The sequence below is a fragment of the Megalobrama amblycephala genome, linkage group LG16 (genome assembly GCF_018812025.1).
Source record: "Megalobrama amblycephala isolate DHTTF-2021 linkage group LG16, ASM1881202v1, whole genome shotgun sequence".
NCBI lineage: Eukaryota > Metazoa > Chordata > Actinopteri > Cypriniformes > Xenocyprididae > Megalobrama > Megalobrama amblycephala.
This window is the reverse complement of record NC_063059.1, coordinates 37,520,194-37,537,211: the sequence shown is the minus strand read 5'-3', so window position 1 is coordinate 37,537,211 and position 17,018 is coordinate 37,520,194. Positions and strand designations below refer to the sequence as shown.

At 36.4% G+C, this 17,018-nt stretch overlaps 3 protein-coding genes across 12 annotated transcripts in view; 1 reads left to right on the top strand and 2 right to left on the bottom strand.

Annotated features, from left to right (window-relative positions):
* grik1b (glutamate receptor, ionotropic, kainate 1b) overlaps positions 1 to 3,005 on the top strand; it is a 49,103-nt gene extending 46,098 nt beyond the window's left edge. For all 8 annotated transcript variants that reach the window (XM_048160553.1, XM_048160559.1, XM_048160554.1 and 5 more), the window contains one exon: positions 890 to 3,005. In XM_048160553.1, the coding sequence (XP_048016510.1) occupies positions 890 to 1,179 (290 nt within the window). In that variant the 3' untranslated portion in view covers positions 1,180 to 3,005. The remainder of the gene's footprint in view (positions 1 to 889) is intronic.
* LOC125248560 (NACHT, LRR and PYD domains-containing protein 12-like) overlaps positions 1 to 17,018 on the bottom strand; it is a 1,264,817-nt gene that overhangs the window by 1,168,307 nt on the left and 79,492 nt on the right. The window lies entirely within an intron of this gene.
* LOC125248564 (NACHT, LRR and PYD domains-containing protein 3-like) overlaps positions 5,402 to 17,018 on the bottom strand; it is a 19,422-nt gene continuing 7,805 nt past the window's right edge. For 2 of the 3 annotated variants that reach the window (XM_048160515.1, XM_048160516.1), the window contains exons 2-14: positions 16,191 to 16,297; positions 15,909 to 16,025; positions 15,343 to 15,459; positions 14,864 to 14,980; positions 14,470 to 14,574; positions 12,539 to 14,356; positions 12,085 to 12,258; positions 11,696 to 11,866; positions 10,061 to 10,225; positions 8,531 to 8,704; positions 7,949 to 8,122; positions 7,375 to 7,545; positions 5,402 to 6,750 (exon numbers count right to left, since the gene is read on the bottom strand). In XM_048160515.1, coding sequence (XP_048016472.1) covers positions 6,582 to 6,750; positions 7,375 to 7,545; positions 7,949 to 8,122; positions 8,531 to 8,704; positions 10,061 to 10,225; positions 11,696 to 11,866; positions 12,085 to 12,258; positions 12,539 to 14,356; positions 14,470 to 14,574; positions 14,864 to 14,980; positions 15,343 to 15,459; positions 15,909 to 16,025; positions 16,191 to 16,297 — 3,579 coding nt within the window. In that variant the 3' untranslated portion in view covers positions 5,402 to 6,581. Of the gene's footprint in view, positions 6,751 to 7,374; positions 7,546 to 7,948; positions 8,123 to 8,530; positions 8,705 to 10,060; positions 10,226 to 11,695; positions 11,867 to 12,084; positions 12,259 to 12,538; positions 14,357 to 14,469; positions 14,575 to 14,863; positions 14,981 to 15,342; positions 15,460 to 15,908; positions 16,026 to 16,190; positions 16,298 to 16,704; positions 16,727 to 17,018 lie in introns of those variants that run through there. The other variant, XM_048160518.1, reaches the window with a different exon arrangement.

The following is a 17,018-nucleotide window of genomic DNA, read 5'->3' as shown; positions in this document are numbered from 1 at the left end:
TCTGGCCTCTTATTGCTACCTGTCCCAACTTTTTTGGAATGTGTAGCTCTCATGAAATCCAAAATGAGCCAATATTTGGCATGACATTTCAAAATGTCTCACTTTCAACATTTGATATGTTATCTATATTCTATTGTGAATAAAATAAAAGTTTATGACATTTGTAAATTATTGCATTCCTTTTTTATTCACAATTTGTACAGTGTCCCAACTTTATTGGAATCGGGTTTGTAAATATATCTCCAATTGTGTTTGTCTGAAAGAAAATATTAGGTTGGCTTGAGGGTGAGTAAATCATGGAATCATTTTCATTTTTTGAACTATCCCTTTAACTGCTGGTTGGTCAAACTAGTTCTTAAGGGTCATGACACACCAAGCGTTGGGCTGTCGGTGAGCATTTGTCAGGCTAGTTTTTGCAGTGTTCAAGTGCAGGTTTTTGGCCGAGTCAATCAGCTTTTGTCGCCACTTTGATGTTAAGATGCTGTCTTAAAGGGTTAGTTCACCAAAAACATTCTTATATGTGAATAAAAGCCTAAATTCAATCTGTTCATCATATAAAGCGATCAACTCTTTTCAGAAAAAATTTGGACTAAACCACTCAATTCATATGGATTTGTTTTACGATCTCTTTGTGAACTTTTTGAAGCATCAAGATGTCAGTTCTGTAGCTGTCTATGGAGAGTCAGAAATCGCTCAGATTTCATCAAAAAGATCTTCATTTGTGTTCTGAAGATGAAAGCAGTTTCTTTTTATATACTTCACTTGCCATTTTTTTATTTTTTGTAAAAGTACCTCCATTTTTAATATAATTTCAAATGTCAAATCCTTGAAAATGGACATATAGCATTGTCATTGTTGCACCATTAACCTCATTGATGGTTTCTTTCAGGTTCCCCGTATCGTGACAAGGTGACCATCGCCATCCTGCAGTTACAGGAGGAGGGGAAGCTCCACATGATGAAGGAGAAGTGGTGGCGAGGAAACGGATGTCCCGAGGAGGACAGTAAAGAGGCCAGCGCTCTGGGCGTGGAGAACATCGGAGGAATCTTCATCGTGCTGGCGGCCGGACTCGTCCTCTCTGTGTTCGTGGCGATCGGGGAGTTCATCTATAAGTCCAGGAAGAACCTGGACATCGAGGAGGTGAGCGTGGGACAGTGTGAATGGCACAATAAGTACTGATGGAGCTGGTGGATGTCACATGACTTCAGAGTTTTACACTTTTGCTCCTCGACCCTCCTACACCCGGACATACACTGACTGAACATTACCTGCTGTGTTATGTGATGTCAGCTGTGTTTTAACTGGGGGCGACTGAGCAAAATTTTCAACGTCAACTTTTTTTTCTTTTTTTTTACATTTTTAGAGATGAACAATGAGATGAAAAGTCAGTGAAATATGAATAAAGACAGGAGGGTTAGTTAAGGTGGATTGCAATTCAACTATTACGCCAGTTAATATATTGTAGAGTAGTTCACATCCATGTAGTTTGTATTTAGATTTAAAGGACTTGAACATTTTATTCTTTACAGACATATTCCTTCTTAATCTAATTTATGATAAGACATGTCTGTGGGTTTTGTTATAGGTGATGTGTCATTTTTCCATGTTGAAATGTGAATTTCAAGCTTAATTTGCAGAGGTTGATTTTCCTGAAGTGTGCAAACATTTTTAACATGCCTGAAAAGCTGAATGTTAGATGGGAAACCTGTTTGAAAACAGTCTTTTATTTTATTTGGTGATGCAGAAATAACATACTTCACCTTTAAAGGCTCATGTTGACTGTTTTAGCCTTTCTCTTATAAAATGACTTATTTTATTTCATGACTGTTGGTAACATTTGTCTTAAAGCCGTGTGTTATACGAACCCCTTTTTTAACAGTGAGAACAAACAAACAAACATGTCTATAATGCAGATTTAACATGCAGATCCAGCATTGCAGACGTCCTAACCAGTCATTTTTCTGTCCTCGTTGAAATTGAAGATGCTATTCAGATCATATGTGATGTTTAATATGCAATGTGGTGTGGATAAATGGATCTGAATCTGCACAACAATGTTTTGTCACGGCTCTTTTTGTGGTCGCAGCGATTTTAAACCTCAGATCAATAGACTGGTTACATTTTATTCAGTCTACAGGTGCAAGACTTTTTCTTTTTTGTCATCATATTTGCTTTTGTATTGTTTGACACTTATGAAAATGCATATAAATATTTTATCACATTGAAATGATTTCTTTATGAGAATAATATATGTGTTTTCTTGATTAATGTCGTTTTTTATTATTTGCCTCTTGTAGTCTGATCAGTGCTTTAATGATGTTTTTTCTTTTCTTTTTACGGATGGGCGTTCAGTCTTCTGCATCTGAAACTAATATGGACTGTGAATTGTTTAAGTATTTTATTATTGATCCACATTGGTGATGGGCTTATACTGAGAAAAAACCATCATTGATTTCTATCAATAAAATCAAGTAATGAAAACAAAAATTATAGGTCAGACAATTGCATTTTAATTCCATTTTCTCCATTAGTAAAGGAAAAATCCATCCAAAAATGAAAATCATCATTTACTCCCATATATTGTGGCCCAGATCCGGCCCACATTTGGTACATGTGGATAACATGCGGATCAGATGTGGGCCGGATCTGGGCCGACACTTTGTTGCTGTCAGGGTCAACCAAACTTGTGATGATTTTTTAAAATCAAACACAAGGACAATTTTGAATAATCTTCATTTACCATAAAACTAATTCATATGACTTCAGCACACTATTTCATGTTTTCTAAGGTAGAATAATAATATCTAATATCTTTGAGGAACAGACTTAAAATTAAGTCGCTATTCTCTGAAAATCTCCCATATGTTTAAGCTCTCATTACGCATTTGTGATCCAATGCTGTTTGGTGTCAGTGGTGTGAAACCTTTCGCTTTTGAGTGAACGTGCTTTAACTCAGTCTTGTAAACCTTTACCAAGTCTTTTCTGAATAAATGAAGAGCAGGTGACCATGTGGAGGTACTAGTATAGAGCGTCTTCAAGGACTTAATGTCTTTCCACTGGTTCTCCTTGATATCTGCAATGCTTGTGCCAGTTTTTGTCAGTTTTTCAGTTCTCACAATTTCCATATGATTATGAGCGCTGGCTTCAGGGCTCGACCCATCAAAAGTATCATCTCTGAATTCATAAGAGGCCTGTGAAATGATTCCATGCAAATGAAGATCAGATGAGGTCTCATGTAGTGTGTGTGTGTGTGTGTGTGTGTGTGATTTTGACTCCCTTCAAAGGCATTGGGGGTTTTACATGAGAGAACACAGAATGAAAAAGTCTTGTATTCTCATTTCTTCGACCTTCTCTGACCTTTTGAATTTGTCCATGTGATGTTCTTGAACTTGAAGGCTGAAACAACACGTCAACCTCCACATAAATGGATATAAACTTATTTTTCTGCTTTGACTTTTTCTCATTCTGTCAGTGACATAACAACAACAAAACAACACATTAAAAGTAATTTACATTTTTCCTGCAGCATTTGAGAGCAGATATAATGCTACAGCATTCAAGACATAAAAATGCCTTTACAATTAATCAGCCTTAAAAAGAAACGGTATAGTGTGTATTTTTGTCTCCATTTAATGAACAAGGGAATATTATGGAATATTCCTATTCCCACTACATAGGAAAAACATGCTTTGTTAAATATGGGATAAAAAGTCATAATTACGACAAACTCAATTATGAAAAAAAAAAGACTTTTTCAGTCATAATGACTTTCATGACTTTAAATTCGACTTTATTTCCTCAGAGCATCTCTTCTACTGAAAGATAGTTTGAGCTGCACAGAAGTTTCAAAGAAGCTTTTGCATTAATCTGCGGTGGAGATGACAGTCTGAGGTTTGTGTATTTTGATGAACTCTGGGATTGAGTTTAAAACTGCTTTCATTTTTGTTCACTGGACCGTAATCCTCTAACCCTGCTTTCTTAATCAAAACTGGGAGTTTTTAATCTAGCGTCGCGCAGCGCAGGATTACGGATCTATGACCTTGTGCTGCAGCTGTTTCCTCCTCAGAGCAGCTATTGGTATTGTAGCGCTTGTGGTGGCTGGAATAATCAGACTTTTTGTGTATAGAATTTTTTTTTTTTTTTTTTTGCATGTGCATATGTGTGTATATAAAATTTTTTGGTGTATCCTAATTGTATGTTTGTACTAAGGGAAATCCTTAAAAGATAATGTTGCCTTCATGTGCTATTGGAATTAACTTGTAGTGCATATTTACATATGATCAATATATCTATTTAATCATTTGAGGCATATTGTATGATTGATACACAGAAAAAATATGCTGTTTTTGACTGAAATTCCAGAATCTTTAGCAAGCTGACTTGATAGATAGCAGTGAATGTTTATATGGTTTTCAATGAAGCTAAATTTAGATTTTCCCAATAAATAAGCAAGACTAAACCTGATGTCCCCCATAATTCCTGTTCTTTCCGACAACAAAGCACTTGAATGAGATGAGCTCATAATCACAAATTAAGAAGTGGGAATTAGGAAATTTCTGATAGCACGTGAAGGCAGCATAAAATTAGGATATGCAGTTTTTGTAATGCTGTTTGAATCTCTCTTTACATCCTGATAGCAATCAATAATAGAAGTTGTCTAAATATTAAAACGTTTACATATATCTTCTGTGGAAGTCTTAGGACCAAAACATCTTCATTCAATCATTGCAATCAGTCCGAATGCAATGATAGGATGTCCTACTAGCCTGTCAACATACGTTTCCATACTTCCGTGCACCTGCTCGCACAGACATCACACGTCATTAGTGTGTTCGATAAAGCTATGTAGAGTTGTAGACAGACAGTCACTGAGCACCACTAACAAACAGCAGCTGCCTTTTACAGTTCCTCCTGAACCAAAACAATGAGCTTATGCTGTGTTCAAGCCCTATCATAACCATAATTATGAAATGGCAACCCTTGACATTCTACACAGAGCTGTTCACATCCTGCATCAGTCAGGTGGTACAAGTAAGAGCTCTGTAAGTTGTTTGTGTTCATTATTATTGTAAGGTTATGTGCTTTGAGACATAATTAAATGCCATCTCTCGTGGCAATTTGTACATGTTCATGTGTTTTGAAGGAGGCGTGGTTTGGAGATGCTCTGAAGGGAGGGTGGGATCTACCCTACCTTTAAGTCCCATTAAAAAAAAATTTCATTTTATTGAAATGTATTCATTATTTGTTTAGATGTATGAGTCTTAAATGTATAAATGCATATTTTTAAGATGGATTCTAATAATTGTTTTGAAGATTGAATGTGCGGATTTGGGACAGAGTAAAATTATAACATCTACATATACATTTATTTGAAAGGTAGTAGAAATAAATGAAGGCATGGTGACGTGTTTAAAAGACTGTTTTAATGTGACCATATGTAAAAGATTTTTTGAAAGATTTTTGAAAGAGTGTCTATGTGGCCCTCTGCTGGTGAAGAACATCAAACACACTATAATGTCTGTTCCATCCTGTCCACTTGAACACCCTACAAACAAATGTCCATTGTATATACACATGCATCACAGGAATTCTGTCATTTTTGACATTTTTTCTTGCAAGTTTAAATTTCAAATAATGCATTGTCAGTTCCATTCAGAACACAAAAGGAGTTAATTTTTTAGTTAATAGTTTACGGAGGCTCTCCATAGGCATAATGGTTTTAATACTGTACAAACTGTATATTCTCTCTCCCTACAACCTTTGCATTTTTTGAATTTCAAAAGAGAAAAGAAAAAAAGTTAAGTGAGACACAGGAAGAACTCAAATTAGAGCTCATTCACCATCAGCTAATCATAGATCACATTGCTATCTAAAACCTAAACAATATAAAAATGACACATGCAGTATTAGACATCATTGCTGATACATAAAATTAGATCTAATTCAGAAAAAAAACAAAAAAAACATTGTATTTACTTCAAATTTGATTAATACAAGTTTATAACCCAATTGTCTCCGTTTATCACCTTCACAAAGTGAAAATATTTATATACACCCATTTACACATTTAAAACAATTTGCAAACATGTTGGAAATTACTTTTTTTTTATACTCACTGCAGTATGTCCAGATTATAATAAGGCTGCAAAGGTACACAAAATTCACACTTTGGAACATCTCAGTTTTGTGGTAATGGTCCAATACGATTTTGATACAGCAAGAATCTGTCTTGAAACTATTTATTTTATAAACACAACAGTTCTTACACTATGCATATGATTTCTTGAAATAATTACAGTACAGCACTGTAGAGAATTTTATCTGCACATTGTATAAAAACTAATTTAAAATAAGGTTACATCATAAAAATTCATTTAAATCTAACACAGTAGTAGTGCAGCTCTCCGTTTCTGTTTCAGTGTGGCTTAACCACACTGAGCAGATCATTCAAATCTGTGTTTCCTCTACCGCTGAGAATGATTGTAAATCTGGACTAATTTTAATTTTTCTGTTAAACCTTGAGATTTTTGGCTTTGTTTTGTCCTGGAGATTTGGAAATGCATTTGTATTGGATATTGTACTTATCGTTGCAGCCCTAGCTTATAACGTGGATCTTTCTTCAGATCAGAAAGCAACTGCACTCCTATTTTATTCCCAGTCAGATCCAGTTCTCTCAGGTGTGAGGGGTTTGATCTCAGAGCTGAAGTCAGAGTGGCACAACCTTCATCTGTGAGACCACAATAACTCAACCTGTAGAGAACAATGACACACTCTTAAATCTCTTACTCCAGAACATGCAGATCAAAAGAGCAGAGATTAACCTTTCAAAAAATGACCACAAATGTATAGCATATAGCCCCTTTTACACATGGTAAATTACTGGTATATTACTTTTAAGAAATCATGTGTAAACGGGACCTTTTCAAAAATACCAGATAAATCAGTCCTGGAAATTTACCAGTATGAGAAGTTGAAACATTTCCAGTACATTACCTGTATCATGCTGTGTGTGAGCAAAGAATGAAGATTACCGGTATGAGCACTGATCTATAACTGAAATCTTTCACGGAGCAGTTTGGGTCAGTTAACCATTTTGTCAAAGGGTTAGGCACTCATGGAAGGGTTAACTGACCAAAACTGTGCTGTGAAAGATTTCATAGGATTTGAGATCTCAGGATTCCCCTTTTCAAGTAAATCGGGCTTGGTCTTGTATGCCTCAATTAGGCTTCCGGAGATGTTGCAAATATGGCCATAGAGTGAACAGACTTTCTTCGAAGGGATTTTGACCATACATATGTTGTTTGCATACTATCCTCAAATACAAAACAATGTTATAAACGCCCAAGGTTACACAGGTCATCAGAGAGATATTACCTCAGTTTTTCCAGTTTACAATCGGAATCTTCAAGAGCAACACAGAGCAGCTTCACTGGAACTTTTAGTTCATTCCAAGACAGATCCAGTTCTTTCAGGTGTGAGGGGTTTGATCTCAGAGCTGAAGCCAGAGCAGCACAACCTTCATCTGTGATAGCACAATGCTCCAACCTGCAGAGAACAATGACATAATTTGATCAGTTTAGCCAGAATTTTAATGTCTCTTGTTTTATTTTTTTTATTTTTTACATGTGCAGATATGTACAGTATATACACACTACTGTTCAAATGTTTGGAATAATAAAGATTTTTTTATGTTTTTGAAAGATGGATTACCAAGGCTGCATTCATTTGATCAAAGTAAAAACAGTAATGACAGTAATATTGTGAAATATTATTTCTATTTAAAAGAACTGTTCTCTAACTGAATATATGCTAAAATGTAATTCATTCCTGAAATGGAAAAGCTTTTTTTGGCCCATTCCAATAAAAAATTGTAATCTAGCAACAGCCCTGATCCCAAGACAAGAATTAATCTTAACATAATTTCTTATCTCAACACAAACTGTCTTACTTCAATTTCTGCAGTTTACAGTGAGGATCCTCCAGTACAGCAGAGAGCAGTGTCACACCCGAATCTCCTAGATGATTCCATGTCAGATCCAGTTCTCTCAGGTTTGAGGGGTTTGATCTGAAAGCTGAAGCCAGAACAGTACAACCTTCATCTGTGATAGCACAATGCTCCAACCTGCAGACAACAATGACACAATTTGATCAGTTTAGCCAGAATTTTAATGTCTCTTGTTTTATTTTTTTTATTTTTTACATGTGCAGATATGTATATACACACTAATGTTCAAATGTTTGGAATAATAAAGATTTTTTTATGTTTTTGAAAGATGGATTACCAAGGCTGCATTAATTTGATCAAAGTAAAAACACAGTAAAAACAGTAATATTGTGAAATATTATTACTATTTAAAAGAACTGTTCTCTAACTGAATATATGCTAAAATGTAATTCATTCCTGAGATGGAAAAGCTCTCTTTTTTTTGGCCCATTCCAAAAAAAAAAAAATGTAATCTAGCAACAGCCCTGACCCCAAGACAAGAATTAATCTTAACATAATTTCTTATCTTAACACAAACTGTCTTACTTGAATTTCTGCAGTTTACAGTGAGGATCCTCCAGTCCAGCAGAGAGCAGTGTCACACCAGAATCTCCTAGATGATTCCATGTCAGATCCAGTTCTCTCAGGTTTGAGGGGTTTGATCTCAAAGCTGAAGCCAGAACAGCACAACCTTCATCTGCGACACCACAATATCTTAGTCTGTAGAGAACAATGACACTCAATTCATTGCTCTTTGGACTTCAAATGTTTGAAGAAATCTTTTCCATTTCTTTTTTATTATTATTGTCAGTGGAAGAGGAAACAGGCAATAATAGGGAAAAAGACAGTGTTAAAACTTAAATGATACCATGTTAGTGATTATTTACACAAAGTATTAATGCACATAATATGCCTCCATTTCATAAAAACTGCATATTATTTGTGTACTGTATATGGATGTTACTGTACAGCCAATTTAAGGGGGCTTAGATCATGAATATAAATTGTGATTGCTAAAACCAGAACCATTGAAAAAGAGAATTGCGACAGGTGCCGAAGTCAACCTGTTTGAATGAGACAGATAGCAGCAGCATTTGCAGCAATTTTCAGTAAAAATCAACACAATGTTGTTAATCCATTTTTTTCTGTTTAATTTTGGAGGGAAGGGGGATTACTCCAATAATGTGGAATACATTTACAGTATGCATGCATTAATATATTAGATTTCTCGTGCTACTATGGTCATAATTATTCATATCCTAACTAATTTAATAATGGGTGATCTTCACAATGCAACTGAATCAACACTAAACTTCAGCTGAACAATGACACTATTTTCTTTTTCCCTGTTATCACGGTAAATCTGGTTTGAAACAATCAGTGTTGTATAAAGCTCTACATAAATAAAGGTGACTTAAAGGTGACTTGAAAACTAAAATATCCAGGTACAGGGTAGATAATTTTTTTTATTGAATGGGCAGTCTTCGTAGAAACTTGTTCAGGGTTTAATAGTTAGTTTAGATTTAGAAACTTTGTATTTTGACGAATGCAAAAAACTACAATTAAAGATAAATGCTAACTAAGCTGGCTACATAAAAATAACACTATTATATAGATGCAAGAGAGCTCAGCTAAAGTGATAATATGTCAAAAATATGCAGTCATTTCGTCAAATCGGCGAATGTGCTAATTTCAGAAACACTGAAATTAATTAATTTTAGCAGTGGAAATATTCAGCCCCACAACGCTTTACTTCCACATTCCCCATTTCCATTGGAAATTTATGGGAGTATTGCAACTCTCTTTTTCAACAGCTCTGGCTTAAACTGGATAGAATGCACAGTCACGTCACCTAATTAATATTAATGATTAAAGTCAGGAGGGGTATGTTAACTTTCCTAGCCCTGGTGATTACAAAATTATTTAAAATTTTAGGAAAATTATAGCCCATTAGAATACCCCAAACCTGTTTTGACTAAAACCCCCTCACACCTGAGAGAAACCTCAACTTCATTCTCACTATTAAATCATGTCTAAACACCAGATCCTTGATGCCTTTAAGAGAAATGATCTTACTCCAGTGTTTTCACTTTACAGTGAGGATTTTCGAGTACAGCAGACAGAAGCTTCATGCCTGATGGCCCCAGATTACACTCACACAGATTCAGGTGTGAGGATTTTGATCTCAAAGCAGAAGCTACAGCAGCACAACCTTCAGCTGTGACATACATATGATTCAACCTGTGAAGAGATCAATGACAAATATTTTCTCTGAAAAGTCAATATTCAAAACGTTATATGCAGAACAAATCTCACACTTCTCACACCTTGGGTGCCAATGAATTCACAACACATTGAATTCTTTTGCATGGGTGTCCTTCAAGTAGTGGTGTTTACTGCATACTGAGATTTGGGGGGCCACAAACGATTGAATTCATCTCATTTTGCATTCTGAGCTTATCAGGACTTTGACCTTTAGATGTAACCAACAAAGTATTTTGACATGAGTCAAACGAAAATATCCAGCATTAAAGGGGTTATGACATGAGAAATCAAATTTGCCTTGATCTTTTGACATATAAGAGGTATTTGAACCATTAAAACATCCTGCAAGTTTCATATCTTAAAATGTCCTTCTAATTATAAACATATTTATTTAATCAAGCTCCAAAAATGGTTCGTTTGGATATTGCGGGATCTGTGACATCACATGGGCAAATACACTTGCATATGACTGCCTCCAGAGCAAGACATCGACAAATAGTTAAACATCATCGCACTATAGGCCCCACCCACTGACATTCAGTCGCTTACTGGCTGACATTTGCCTACACTGGATGTGAGTGTTGTGTCGCGTCAGAAGCAAATAGAACCCATTATAATGACTGACACTGTCTACACTGGATACAGTATACAGATGCTCGTTCAGTTCCTGACATACTCCACACACTTAAGTCTGTCAACAACCAGACAAATGGAAGACTGAAAGAATTTTCACGTTCTAACATGTCCCGTTTAAACAGCTCGTTTTGTGTCTCAGAAGGATCCCAGTGTAGGAAACAAGTGGATGGTTTATTTTAATTGTGTCCTAGATTGCGTCAGAGGATTATATGTTTGTTCAGAGCATGTGACTGCAGATTGTTTTGTAAATGATGCACAGTGTAATAGAGACTTTTCATAATGCTCTGTATGTAAAGGATGGTTTTATATGTATATTTTTTCTTCAATATGCTCACATGCAATAGCGAGTGGGCACTGATGCTGTTTCCCATGCAATTACGTTAGTCAATCATAACAATAGCCATTTACTGACAAGCCTTAAAGCAGCCATTTTTCCGCATATATATTTGTTTTTGTTTTTTTGAGCAAAAAACATAATTAACATTATAACTAAACCTCAAGGAGCACATTAGAATAAAAAAAAAAAATCCCTGTCATGAACCCTCAAACTTTGGAATAGAAACAATGCACTTCTATGGAGCTATTTACACTAGGAACAAACTTCCACCTAACAACAAACCAACACCACCAAAGGATAGCATGGGCACTGAAGATGGATGTGAAACTGCTGTTGTCTTTTTGTAAGAATGTATCTTAAAAAAAAAAAATTTGAATGATAAAGTAGATTTGTCAGTGCACTGTCAGAGTCACTTAATTACAAAGACATAAGAAAAGGTCATGTGTCGGTCTTAGAAAGATGCATTGTCTTACCTCAGTGTCTCAAGTTTATAGTATGGGTTTTTCCGAAGATCAGTAAGCAGCTCCACACCTTTCCCCAGTTTATTCCACTCCAAATTGAGTTCTCTCAGGTGTGAGGGGTTAGATATCAGAGCTGAAGCCAGAGCAGCACAACCTTTATCTGTGACTCCACAACACATCAACCTGCAAATAACAATGATGTATGAACTTCCATAAGAAAAATTCCTTAAAAGAAAGCCTTACAATGTACAGTAAATTGCCTCTAGAGCAGAATAACAAAGTTTTGCATGGAATGAGATTTTCAGAAGGACATGTCAGGCTGCACTTGAAATTAAAGGGGAAAAATCCACATCTCTCTTGTATGTATTTCTCTGTTTTGAAATGAAGTGTGAGACTCTTACTCTAGTTTCTCCAGTTTACAGTGTGGATTCTTTAGTTCGGCACAAAACAGCTCTACTCCATTATCTCCCAGATAATTCCCAGACAAATTCAGATCTCTCAGACATGAATATTTTGAGCTGAGCACTGAAGCCAGATGATTGAAGCTTATCACTGTTAAATTACGGTCATCGAGCCTGATAGAAATGAAAGATATTGCACATTTTAAACACAATAAACTAGATTTGTTCAGCTTAAATATCTACAAATGCTCTTTGTAATAACAACTAATCAAAAGTGTGGCCTGCAAATATATGGGTGTTTCTTTGATTACTGGCATTTTGGCAGACTTTAAGACAACAAAATTAGTTATCACAGTGTCATTTCAATCTTTCATCAAAAGCTCACATCTGGTATGTGATAGTGTTGTTAAACATTGTTCATTGAACTGCAATTTTTGTCCCAGGGTTTACTTACTGAGCTGATCTTGATGCTTCAACCACAGGTAGCAGCGTCAGAAGAACTTCATCTGGAAACATGTTTGGTCCTGTATATCTACTTAGACGAAACACATCCATCTTCTGCTCTGAGTTTAGCAGTAAAAAAAGCAGAGCTGACCATTGAGAAAAGGAGAGCTCAATTTCTTTTATTTTACCAGATTTAAGATAGTGTTGGATTTCCTCCAAGAGAGAATGATCACCCAGTTCATTTAAACAGTGGAAAAGATTGATGGATTTCTCTGAAGAGCAACACTTCCTGATCCTATGACTGATATATTGAACAGTTTCCTGATTGTTGTGGAGGCTACGTGTCTGTATCTTTAGACCCTGTAAGAGAGCCTGATGAGACTCCACTGACAGACCCACGAGAAAACGAAGGAAAAGGTCCAGATGTCCATTTTTACTCTGTAGAGCCTCATTCACAGCTCTCTGATGCAGCTCAGATAATGAATCTATTGACTCAAAACAATTAGAGAACAGTTTAAATTCATCATTGATAACTCTCTGATACAGGTCACAAATATTAATTTTTTGTTCATAGTCATACACATTTATGTTGTTTGTATATGAGAGGTGCACATATAGAGCTGCTAGATGTTCCTGAACGCTCAGATGAACAAAGCAGAAGACTTTCCCCTGATACCAGCCAAACTCCTCTCTGAAGATCTGAGTGCACAATCCTGAGTACACTGATGCTTCTGTCACATCAATGCCACACTCTCTCAGGTCTTCCTCATAGAAGATCACATTGCCTTTCTTGAGCTGCTGAAAAGCCACTTTCCCCAGTTTGAGGATCATGTCTGCATCTGTCACGTTCTTCTCATAGTCCTTCTCATGTTTGATGTTGATCTGAAGGATCAGGAAGTGTGTGTACATTTGAGTGAGAGTCTTGGGAATCTCTCCACTCTCTGCTTCACTCAACATCTTCTCTAGAACAGCGGCTGAGATCCAGCAGAACACTGGGATGTGGCACATGATGTCGAGGCTCCTTGATGACTTCAGGTGTGAGATGATTGTATTGGCCAGACTCTGATCACTGATTCTCTTCCTGAAGTATTCCTCCTTCTGTGGCTCATTGAAGCCTCGTACCTCTGTCACTCGATGGACACACTCAGAGGGGACGAGATCAGCTGCTGCTGGTCTGGAGGTGATCCAGATGAGAGCAGAGGGAAGCAGATTCCCCGCAATGAGGTTTGTCAGCAGCACGTCCACTGATGTCTCTTTGGTCTGATCCCGTAGAGTCTCGTTCCTGTGAAAGTTTAAGGGAAGACGACACTCGTCCAGACCATCAAAGATGAACAACACTTTATATTTGTCACTGGATATTTCCATTTCTTTTGTTTCAGGGAAAAAGGCATGAAGAAGATCTGAAAGACTGAGTGTTTTGTCCTTCATCAAATTGATCTCTCTGAAAGGAAGTGGAAATATGAGCTGGATGTCCTGATTCTCTTTCCCTTCAGCCCAGTCCAGGATGAACTTCTGCACAGAGACTGTTTTTCCAATGCCAGCGACTCCCTTTGTCAGCACAGTTCTGATGGGTTTGTCTTGTCCAGGTAAAGGTCTAAAGATGTCATTGCATTGCATCGGTGTGTCCTCTGTTGCTGCTCTCCTGGATAGTGTCTCAATCTGTCTCACCTCATGCTCATTACTGATCTCTCCACTCTCACTCTCTGTGATGTAGAGCTCTGTGTAGATCTCATTCAGGAGTGTTGGGTTTCCCTGCTGTGCTGTTCCCTCATACAGACACTCAAACTTCTTCTTCAGATTTGATCTAAACCTGTTGAGGACTTCATGGCTGTAAAATTAAAATGCCACATTATTACGCCAGTTAAAGAGTTACATGTATAAAATGAGTTACATTATAAACTATATGACGAATCTTTGCAGTTTCAAACCCTTGTATTTTACCTGATGCCAGGATAAGTGCTTCCATTAAAGTCTTGTGGTTGATTCATACACTCCTCATATTTCATTTTCTTACAGAAGGGTTCTGTTACAGCTGGTCTGGGTCGCCTTAAACAGCACAAAATAAATACATAATAATATATTTTGACAATGAATTCTGTTACTAACTGAATAATTCTGTAAACCATTTAGTTGCTGTGATTATATTACAAATAAGTATATAAAATGGATAGTTTCGAGTGTTGACAAAATGCAGGGCTGTGTTTCCCAAAAGCATCTTAAGCCTAAATAGATCATATAATCATTGCCACCAATGATCTCTTTGATCAACTTAGCTCATAATGCTTTTAAGAAACACAGCCCAGGAGCGATCACAAGAGCATGAGCAATTGTGTACCTGAGACTCTGCCTTCTGTCTCCACCCTTCATTTCTGGTGGATGATCCATCGACCAGTCACTCTTCATGGACACACAGCTGGGCTCTGGTGAATCTGATCTCTCATGCTGGACTAAACTGTAACAGAGCTGAGGTTACATTTACATCTTTGAAGTACTGTATTCATCCTTTAATATGATGAGATCCCATGAGTAGGTCCACGTGGTATAAAACTAAGCAGAACTGGACATTATTGGAAGTTTTACATATTACTCACCCGCTGCATGTTTGTTTATTAATTATTGTGGCTAATCGGATAATACTTTCAGTTATTAATTAGAGTGCAGTTCTCTCAGTTCTGTTTAACACCACATTATTTAAACTGATTTCCAACATTCAAACTATTTATTGAACAGTGTTTTTTTCATATTACTGTTGCTCCCATTTAAAAGAGACTGGGAGAGACCATGTCATGGTAATAATTGTGTACAATTGTGTACCTGAGATTCTGTTTTCTGTCTCCACCCTTCATTTCTGGTGGATGATCCATAGACCAGTTACTGTTCATGGACACACAGCTGGGCTCTGGTGAATCTGATCTCTTCTGCTGGACTGAACTGTAACAGAACAGAGGTTAAATTTACATCTTTGAGTTTCAAAAATTTCATCCTTTAATTTGATGACAACCCATGAACAGGTGCACATTGTCAGCAGTACGCCACAGAATTGGAAAGTTATGAAGTTACACATATTACCCACCGCATGGTTGTTTATTAATTGGGCAGCCATTTTTGCTGCGCCGCCGGGGAGCGATTGGGGGTTAGGTGCCTCAGTTGTGCGTAATGAGAGTGGTCCTACATTTCCTGCTGGTACTGAGACTTGAACCACAACCTTTGGGGTCTAAGTCCAACTCTCTAACCATTAGCCCCTGACTGCCCTAACTTTCAGTTTACTTTCAGTTACTAATTACAGTGCAGTTCTGTTTAACACGTCACATTTAAACTAATTTCCAAAATTTCACACGTAGCCCCAAAATCAGTACAAAAATGTGAAATAAAGGTTGCACCTGAGATTCATCTGTGTCTCTCCATCCTTAAATTCGGGTGGATGATTCATAGACCAGTCACTCTTCATGGACACACAGCTTGGCTCTGGTGAATCTGATCTGTCAAGCGGGACTGAACTGTAATACAACAAACAAAAAAAAATAAAGTTGTTTCAGAGGAAAAGCAACATTTTATATTTTGTTGATGTCCTGGCCACTGCTGAGTCTTTCACAATATAAACAGGAAAATTGCCAATGTAAAGAGAGTTCATTTTGATTTCTTGTTGTCTTCAATGAGAGTACCTGCATCCTGGAGAAAAATCTCCATCTTTGATTTTTTGTACATGACTCATTCTGTCCTCATGGAGCTGCACTGTTGCATCTGATACATCTGATCTCCTCCACTGACTCTGGAAGTGACAGAAACACTGATTCAGACACATTAAACACTACCACAGAAAATAAACTACAAATTTAGCTACATATGTTACATATATTTTGCCTTATGAAAAAACAAAACAAAAAAAAACAATGTTTTTTGTAGTTATTTCATGGTAACCACAAATTAACCATGATTTTCCTCATTGTCCATGAAGAGTGATAAACCATAGTTAATTTTCGTAATATATTAAAAGCAGATGACCAGTCGCTTCCCCACCACTACCATTTACTTGGTATGATCCATGTTGCTTTAGCTTTACCAACTGTAATTTGAGAAACAGTCACACCCTAATTTACTAAAAAAAAAAAAAAAACAATTCGACTACAATAAATCTGCAAACTGACATTAAAACAATAAACAATGATGTCAGCTTACCTTCTTAAATATGACTGTATTAATGTTTTTTTTTTTTTTTTTTTTTTTTTGTATAGTTACTCAGTGGGTTTATTGTTTTAGTTAATAATAACTATTATTTTATTTATTGTAGTATTATTTTAATAAATAAATAAATAAATAAATAACTTGGGAACCGCCCGAATCGGTTCATTATTGATTAGACTACATTTCATTAGCATTGATATTCAACATGTTAGGTGGCGTCAGCTAAATATGATCGAAGAACCAGGAAAACATAAAGGTGATTGAGTAATAATAATAGTCCAAACAATGCAGTACAACAATAAGCGAAA